A 9,040-nucleotide genomic window follows, 5' to 3' on the forward strand; every position below is an offset into this window, starting at 1 on the left:
TCCATGATCAATTAAGACAATTCAAATCAAACATATTTCAAAGAGTTCATGTGAGATACATATATATAATTCAACTAAGGGTGTGTTTGGTATGAAGGAAAATGTTTTCTTGGAAAACAAGTTAATTTTTGACTTATTTTCTCATGTTTGGTTGGTGAGTAGAAAATATTTTCTAGAAAAGATTTTATAGTGTTTGATTTATGTGTGGGGATGGGGTGAAAAACAAAAAATTGAAATTGAAAATATTTTTTATAAAAACAAATTTTAAATTTTTTTTTTTTTTGGGGGGGGGGGGGGTCGGGGGGGGGGGGGGGGGATAAATAAAATTTTGAAATTGAAAATATTTTTTAAAAAAAAACATTACTTTATTTTTTTTTTTTTTTTTGGGGGGGGGGGGGGGGGGGGGGGGGGGGGTGAGGATGGGTAAAAAAATTGAAGTTGAATTTTTTTTAAAAAAATAAGCTTTAAATTTATTTTTTCAACAAAAAAATTGTAATTTGAAGTTGGAGGAAAGTTTTGGAAAATGTTTTCCTTAAGTTTTGAAGGGAAGTCATTTTCCTTGAATTTGAGGAAAATGAGTTGATTTGAAAAACATTTTACCCAACCAAACATGAGAAAATTGGAAAACATTTTCCGGAAAATGTTTTTCTTCATACCAAACACACCCTAAATGGAACTTTAGGTGGGGAGAAATTTAATTAAGTTCTTTAATCCAGATATTATAATTAATTGTTGTCGTTTAAGTAGAGCAAGATAAGATAATAAGTAACAAGAAACAGGAGTAATATTATGAAATGTGATAAACTGATAATACAAGTAATCCCTTTGCACTATTTATGTTATATATCACCAACACCGGTGGTGATGAGTGAAAAGTACTATTTTATTCTTAATCAGAGATTTTGGTTCTTGGGTCTGAGTCTCCCTAATTATGAAGTCGACATTTTTGTTAGGGAGCCTTTTACCTCTTAATATGACACTTTCTGATGTGAATACAAATTTAGTCAAACTCTAATGCAGATATCAAACATTGTAGGAGTGATAAGTATTATTTCATCCTTAATCAGAGATTTCGGCTTTGATGAGTCCCACTAAATATAGAGTTATCGTCTTTGTTAGGGATCACTTTACCCCTTAATGTAACACTTTCTGATGTGAATACAAATTTAGTCAAACTTTAATGTGAATATCAAACACCGTATAAAAAACAAACAAACAAACAAAAAAGTTAGATCAAAAGATGTTGGGATTTTTAGTTGAACTGGGCATATGCCATCTGTCCTCCAATTCAAAATGATTGATTTAAGATTTTATTCTTTAAAAAAAACAAAATACTAATGCCACTTATATCACCAATAGCATAATTGGCAATGACAAAACCACTACTTATTTAACTTTAGAAATATTTTTGCAGTTCAATGTACAATAAGATAACAAGTGTACAATCAATCATATCATACTATCTCAAAATCTTGCAAAGTGTCCAAATTTTCTATCTATAATAATATTGAAGAATATGCAGAGAGTTGTATATATATAATTCAAAAATTGGACAATAATATGAATTAATTAAGTTAGTTGCATGGGAAAGAAAATGGACAATATTGACCATAAACCTAATATTCTAGCAACACGTTAGTTTATTATTATACCTTATTCTAGCTAAGATGAAATATTGAATTAAGTAGTTGTGAATGAGATCATGAGAATCCATTTGAATGGTACAATAATCAATTGAGTAGGGACTAAAGTTTTCAAACTCTCTAGAGACATGTTAATTAATTATTTAAATTATTATATAAAAAGTGTCCCCACAAGTTTAAATAAATAATTTAGTATAAAGACTTTAGGATCAAAAAGAAATTAAAAGCACAAGTTTTTGTACCAAAACTTTGATGGAAGTTGACATGGTCCCTCTATAATTTTATCCACACATGAAATAAAACTTGGGTTTTTTTATTGTATGTCTTTGATATAGAGAAAAAAGTTTATTTTATTTTATTTTTCCTTTCTTTCTTGAAAAGCATGAATGGAAATCATATCTTTTTGGATTTTAATAAAAAGGATATATTTGCTAGCAAAATCTCCAAGTTTACGGCTAAAAGATCTTCGAATAAATGTTTTGTTTAAAAATAATAATATTTAGTCTATTTTTTCGACTGAAGATCTGTTTTAGAGATCACAACAAATTGTTAGAAACTTTCGGTACTTGGTGTCTCAACTACATTTGGCATTTCATATTTTAGTTGAAATGATATGAAAAAGAAATTTGTTTGTCTGATGTTGACTTGACAGTTAACACTTAACACAAACAGAGGCGGAGCCAGCTTGGAGTTAGAATTCATCTGAACTCCCTTTAGAGGAGAATTACATTATTTATACATGGTTAAAATTACTTTTTATGTATATATAGTAGATGTCAAACCTTCTTCGACTAGTTCGTGTGTTTACTAATTCAAAATTTTGAAACCCTTAGTGAAAATTCTAACTTCACCACTAGACATTGAGCTTAAAAAATAAAGTAAACATTTGAATCTTGTGCAGTATGAAAGAAGTAAGATGTATAAAATGTTCATTAAGCTAGTGGTCTTAAAGCATGTCATGTAAAAAATCAAAATTAAAAAGTTGGCTATAAAAAAATAGATGAAGCTTCCATTGCTCCCCAAAACACATTTTTTTGTGTTTAGTTAACTATTCATCTGCCGCTATTGCGGGAATCACTAGATACAAACTCAACTACTTAATTTTCAAGCAAAATTAAGTACTTGTGTTTGGTTAACTACTTGAGATGTTTGGTCAAGTCCTATAGCGAGCGAGCACACAGACACACATACATAGTTCGAGAAGAAAACAGTACACACAGACACTAGTGCATTTCCATAGCTTACATGTAGTTCATACCAAAAAAGAAAGCTGATCGACAACGGGTTGAAAAATACCTTAAATGGGGTATCAGCACCAGATGGTATGTTTAACGTCACAAACTTTTTTGTTTTCATGCCGGAGGGTTTACTGGTGTGTAATTCCATAACAATGAGGATAGTACAAAAACAAAATAGTAGCAAACAACAAAAGAATCAGACTGCTTTTGGCAAAATATTTTGCCCTATGTAGGAAACTACAGAATCGACAAGGGGTTAACAACTGATCCATACAGATTCGCCCAGCTAGAACGAGAAGGAAAATACATGCTCTACAGACTACAAGGCATATGCAGAGTTGCAAGATCTCACTTCAGCTCTCATGGTTTTTGTGCCAAAGCTCCAGAATGTATCTGAATTGCATCAGTTCATGCAATCATACTTGTCTCCTGGCACGAGATGCTAATGCAAGCAGAATCTTTTTTCTCGGACCCTACAAATTTAGGCATCTCTTTAGGAAAAGCTAGGAAAGAAAAAAACCACTATCTGAGAACTGTTAAACCAATAAAGCAAAGGGGTTAAAAGACGGTATATTTTAACGCATGTCAAACTACAGATATGTCATATGGAAAAGCTGTTACTTATTCCCCATAGTCAATTTCCTTTTGACTTACATCCACAATATCGTGGATGTCGGGTTGAAAATAACAGATGAACACGAAAGAAAGGCTCCCTCTATCTCATCAGTGTGGATATGAATGCTATCCTGCTCCCTTTTCTGAGAACGTAAGTCATGGCTTCTCTTTTCAAATGAATGACTACTTGACTTTACATAGTTATAGGAGAAGGATCAATATATGTTCCTCGTAAAATATACATATATCGAGGGAGCATACATGGATCAATGTATTATTTTATCAAAGAAACGGCTGCAATTGTGAAAATGGTCTCATGTAACTTTGTATTGTGTAATATATTTTAAGGATTTCCTAGTCGGAAGGTGAATACAGTTTGAGAGAAGCTTAAAGAAGAGGTAAACTTCAGTTTCTGAGTGCCGCACATGAGAGAAAAAGAATTCAATTAAGCAGATAGGGAAAACCTAAAAAGCATGACCGTAGACACCCCGAAAAAATGTGAGAACAAGAAAAGAAACACTCCTATATACAACAAAATCCAGAGCATTCAACTGAGAATACTAGGTCTTCAAGAATGATCAAATATCACATTTAATAAGAAGCATACCATGGGAACTCCCAACTCTTTCAGATCATTGTCACCCATCTGTTTCAGTGAATACAAATCCACCTGCAACACAGAACAAGGTAAATATAATAGCTGAAAAGAATTTACACCTACGATTAATCAACTATTCAATAGAAAAAGACACATCAATACATTAAGAAAAATGAGTGAACAGAGTTTAAGGACCACATCAAATCAGCAAATCGAGCCCAACACATCAGAAAACATGAATAGATATCCTAAAACCCTTCTCTGTGACTACCCATACACGAAAGACATTCACATCTAAACTTGACAGAAAAATGATGTGGGAGGGCTACAGCCTGCAGAGCTCCAATAAGTACTACAGTACCCGCAACCTCAAGATGAATTCCTCATTGAAATTACGAATTTTTACACCATGCCGCTAAAGTTGCAAGTATTATAATAAGGTCATTAATACATACACACTATGGGAACCAGGCTTCTCCCTGGGCTCGTGTTGGCACTACTCCTTGGACCAATGCACAGAAAATATCATCATGCCCTTTCTCAAGCAAGGAAACCACCTTGCTGTAAGTTGTTTACCATTTTTAGTTGCCCGTAGAAGTCACCCACACCTACTTCACTCTAATGGCTATCGTCCAACACATAACAGTGTCACTGTCAAATTCTAGTTCTGAATCCACTAATCCAGTCACAGTACATGGCAAACACATTGCAAAAAAGTGTGTTTCTTTAAGCTCATGTTCCCCTGGGCCAACCTTAACAATTCAGTCTTTCAGGTATTCTGTCGTCACACTGACTAGAAAAGAAGAATGCTACAGCTCCATCCTTTAACTTTTTCCACCCAAATTGTTCAATTCTTAACTTCACACTGAATGTGCTCTTAGTTTCTGTCAGAATGCTAACAATCCTTTACAGCCACAACCATTAATTTCTACCTAACTACTTAAACATAAAATTAAATTAACCATGAAAGGGTTACACATCTAGCATTCTTCAAATCCCTGATCTGGGCCAACTTTACTGGGCATAAGTACGGAAATAATTTCGTTCCTTGGATAAATGAACTTTGAAAGTATTTTGATGCATCAATTGCAAGAATGGAAACCCAAAGGGGTATTCTCTTCTCACACTTGCAACATCAAGTAGATATGAACTATATATATTTCTCAAAAGTTCAATACTCAAAGCAAGTGACCATATCAAGTAGCTTGAATGCAAAACCCAATCCATAAGATCTCATAACTGAATACGAACAGTATAGAGCTTCAACAAGTTTTAATGGTATATAGCATTCATTGATGCATGACTTCATTGCTTATCTTAAAATTGCAATGGTGCTTAATATTAACAAAGTTGAGATGCTTCACCAAAAAAAATATATCAACAAAGTTGTTACTAATAAATTCAATGATGTTGCAACTGAAATGATACTAGAAGGTGATAAACATACTTCCTCAGCCTTGAAATGGATAGCATATTTCTCTAGACCCAACGAGTGCAAAAAGCTATCAACAGTAGGTTGATCCTCAACCTGCATTAAAGGAAGGAGAAAGAACTTTTAGAGAGGAGTAAACCAAATTTCTTTAACTTCTTTTCAACCTCCAATTGTTATACATCATGCTCAGTATGCAATATATCAAGACATGGCTATGGCCCAATTTTTCAGACAAGAAAGTAAAAATGTCTAATCATGCCAGTAGCTAAGCATACCACTTTATCTCTGATCGGGAATGAATACACGCTCCATAATTCCACCATACAACACCAAATTTTTCCAGGACCCAGTGAGGTTAGTCTACTATAAAAGTGAATAATTTTTTAAAGAAGAATAAAGTCGAGAAGGTGCAAAGTGCACAAACACCAACATGATTGTAAAGAACACAACCACAGAATATGAAAAGCCAAAAAATATCCAAAAAGAGACATTTGTACTAATTCTCAAGAATGGATAACAGATGATCACAAACAAGCAAAGCCCTCTTTCATTATTACTTTGGACTAGGTTAACCATTTTTCTTTTAGCAACTCTTATCTATAAAATATATGTTTTTACAAGAAAACAACTTGATGTTTATGAGCATCTGTTGTAATTAATATTGGTATGGAAGTGATGCAGAATAGCACTTCAACTATCAGAGCTCACATACTTGATGGCAGAAGTAGTTTGCGGCCCTGGGAATAGGATAAATATAAGGTTTGATTATCAGGAGAAAATCTCACCATATAATCATCTAAGTTATCAATATCTCAACATAGTAAAAGAGGAAACAAAGAAAAGGCATAAAGTCAAGTAGATTGTACTGCATATGAACTTTTCTGCAGTAGACTCCGCGATTGAGGGATTGGGGCACGCAATGGGGCGACAGTCTTTCCAGGCCCGGCAGGTTGGGATGTGTTTGACAGGTAACCTGTAGAAGTCATGGGGCGTGAAAGCTCAGAGACATCTTTCCTTGTGTATGAACTGAGTCTCGGGTCATCATAAGGCGTCACTGGAGGTCTTCTCTGCAGTTCCTCCCCTCTCCTTGGTGGTGAAATACCTCTAGAAGAACTATGAACTCCATCTGGTGATCTTCGCCTTAAACGATCCAGTGTCCAGGGGGAATAAGAATTCCTTATTGAGTCCATCATGGGTAAAGCATCTGCATTTCTTGCCGAGGGAGCTCGTCCCAGTATGCTCACACTCCTTGACTCGGGTGTATTATACCTACCATCCTTTAGCTCCGGACGGTGCCCTCTAAAATCCCTGGCTTCAGGCATGTACTGTCTTGAATCTTTGATTTCAGGCAAATATTCTCTAGAACCTCTTGAATCAAGCATATGCTGTCTATCATCCCTTGGATCAGATACTCGTGGTCTATTATCCCTCGGCTCAGGTACTCGTGCTCTATTATCCCTTGGCTCAGGTACTCGTGCTCTATTATCCCTCGGCTCAGGTACTCGTTGTCTATTATCCCTCTGATCAGGTATGTGCTGCCGTGAACTAGGTTTTGCTGTTGAAGACTGAGCAGGCCTTGATAGGAAATCACGAAGATCCACCCCATTCTGCTGGCCATTGCTTTGGCCTCGGTCAAGTGCAGTTTTCCGCATGATTTTATATCGCAGGTCATCTTTACCAAGCCGCCCATCTTCAATAAATCACAAGGAACAAAATTAACAATCTTGAATTTGGTTGTACATGCAACAAGCATGAATATATAGTGGAGAAGCAGTGGGATTATTACCTTCAATGCCACTAGAGGCACGAGAGCCCAATCTACTTCCATCTCCTCGCTGACTGCAAAATATGAAATGTGGATATTGTGTGTGAAAGCATAGAAATTACTCCTACAAAGGGGTTGCAATCACCACATTCCATTCATAGGAAATTTCGTTTTCAATATTTAGATTACAACGCTAACAGTTATGTGGTTAGATTTCAGTTTACATTTAAATAAATTAACAACCATTAGTTTGTTGTTGTTCTTCTTCTTTTCCTTTGATAAGGACTAATCATTGGTTTCCTCCCATTCATAAAATGTTTTAAATTCAGTATGTTGCCACAAATTAACGCTAAACATTCGGCATAAAATCTAAAACAAAAAGACCAATTCACACAACTAAACAATTTCGAGAAAAACGAAAGAAAGTTCACCGTTTATTATTGAATTCAGTTGTTGAATCTGCAATGCTACCTAGTCTATCTCTGACAGACCGTTTATTCCCAACTGCTGGCCCTGAATCAGGAAAGGGATGATCTAATGCAGGTCCTGCCTTCTTTACCACCTTTCAATTTACAATGAAAAACCAAAATCAAAACTTTGTCACAAACAATATCAAATTTATCAACATCTCCGTAACACCATTTCCATAACATAATGTATCACTATCCCCTCCAAACCTAACAATGAAACATTCAAAGATAAATTCAATTGTGTCTCTCTGCAACACGAAAACAATCAAACATGCATTCAACGAATTGCAATAACGAACTATTTCTACAGGATATATCCTCCGCAACAGAAAACACAGCATGATTCTACATTTCTAAATTTAAATTACCATAAAGTAAACAAAAAAAATCATATAAAACTGATGAAACAGCATCGTTTCTCCATTTCCGAGCATCGAAACTTCAAAAAAGCAAAAAAAGCAATAGACGGAAGAAACAAAGAGAGACTCGAACATAGACCTACCTGACCGCTGCGTCCTAGGGTGATTGTAATTCGAGAACTCGAAGCCTCCGCCATTTTAACAACTCCGAAGCCCCTATCTCGGCAAATCAATGTATAGGCCGGAATTATACCATCAAAATCCTTCAGAAATGGCGAAACAGCAGCTCCGATACGAAACTTGAAATCGGGCTTTAGGGTTTCACTGCAAGAGATGTAGAGGTGGGGGTGGGGTGGTGGTGGGGGGTAGACAGAGGGTCTGTCTTACTGTGTGTGTTTTTTTGGTGCCAAGTGTGAATAGATCGGTGATGCGCACGTGACCCCTGAGCGCGTACAATTCAGATTCGTAGATGGGCTTTACAGAAAAATGAAGGCCCAATTGATGGGCTTTGTAGCTTCCATCATTTAGGCAAAGTAAACGAATAACCCAATTCTAGTTTGCAATATTACGAATATTATCAGATATGGGTGCATCCAGATATACATATTTCAGGATACATGAGGTCAGAATTTGTGTTCGCATACATTTGGAATGAATAGAGAAATCTTGCTATTTACCCTCTCATCTCGCTTTTCACTCTCATATCTCATTCGTGTATCTGGTATCCAAATACATGCAAATCACACTAGATACATGTATATAGTGTGTATCTAGAGTGAGTCGCATGTATCTGCCATAGAGGCGGAGCCAGAATTTTCAGTAAGGGAGTTCAAAATATGTAGAAATAGACACACGAAGCAGCCGAAGGGGGTTCGACATCTACTATATATACATAAAAAATTATGTGAACCATGTATAAA

General features: G+C 35.5%; 1 protein-coding gene across 1 annotated transcript; it reads right to left on the reverse strand.

Moving 5' to 3' along the window:
- Positions 1-3,045: 3,045 nt before the first annotated feature.
- Positions 3,046-8,470, reverse strand: LOC125867845 (uncharacterized). Its single transcript, XM_049548438.1, has 7 exons — positions 8,264-8,470; positions 7,723-7,853; positions 7,313-7,365; positions 6,393-7,216; positions 5,542-5,622; positions 4,104-4,166; positions 3,046-3,354 (listed from the first exon to the last, which is right to left on the reverse strand). The coding sequence occupies exons 1-7, from the start codon at positions 8,315-8,317 to the stop codon at positions 3,298-3,300; spliced, it is 1,263 nt and encodes a 420-aa protein (XP_049404395.1). The 5' UTR covers positions 8,318-8,470; the 3' UTR covers positions 3,046-3,297.
- Positions 8,471-9,040: the final 570 nt, after the last annotated feature.

This window comes from Solanum stenotomum, chromosome 6, assembly GCF_019186545.1.
Source record: "Solanum stenotomum isolate F172 chromosome 6, ASM1918654v1, whole genome shotgun sequence".
In the NCBI taxonomy this organism is placed as follows: domain Eukaryota; kingdom Viridiplantae; phylum Streptophyta; class Magnoliopsida; order Solanales; family Solanaceae; genus Solanum; species Solanum stenotomum.

Coding starts and splice junctions, on each gene's coding strand:
- LOC125867845 (XM_049548438.1), bottom strand. CDS start 8,317: ATGGCGGAGGCTTCGAGTTCTCGAATTACAATCACCCTAGGACGCAGC. Junction 5,623..6,392: donor TGCAGAAAAGTTCATATGCA/GTACAATCTACT, acceptor CCTTTAATGCAG/GTTGAGGATCAACCTACTGT. Junction 3,355..4,103: donor AAGAGTTGGGAGTTCCCATG/GTATGCTTCTTA, acceptor CTAAATTTGTAG/GGTCCGAGAAAAAAGATTCT.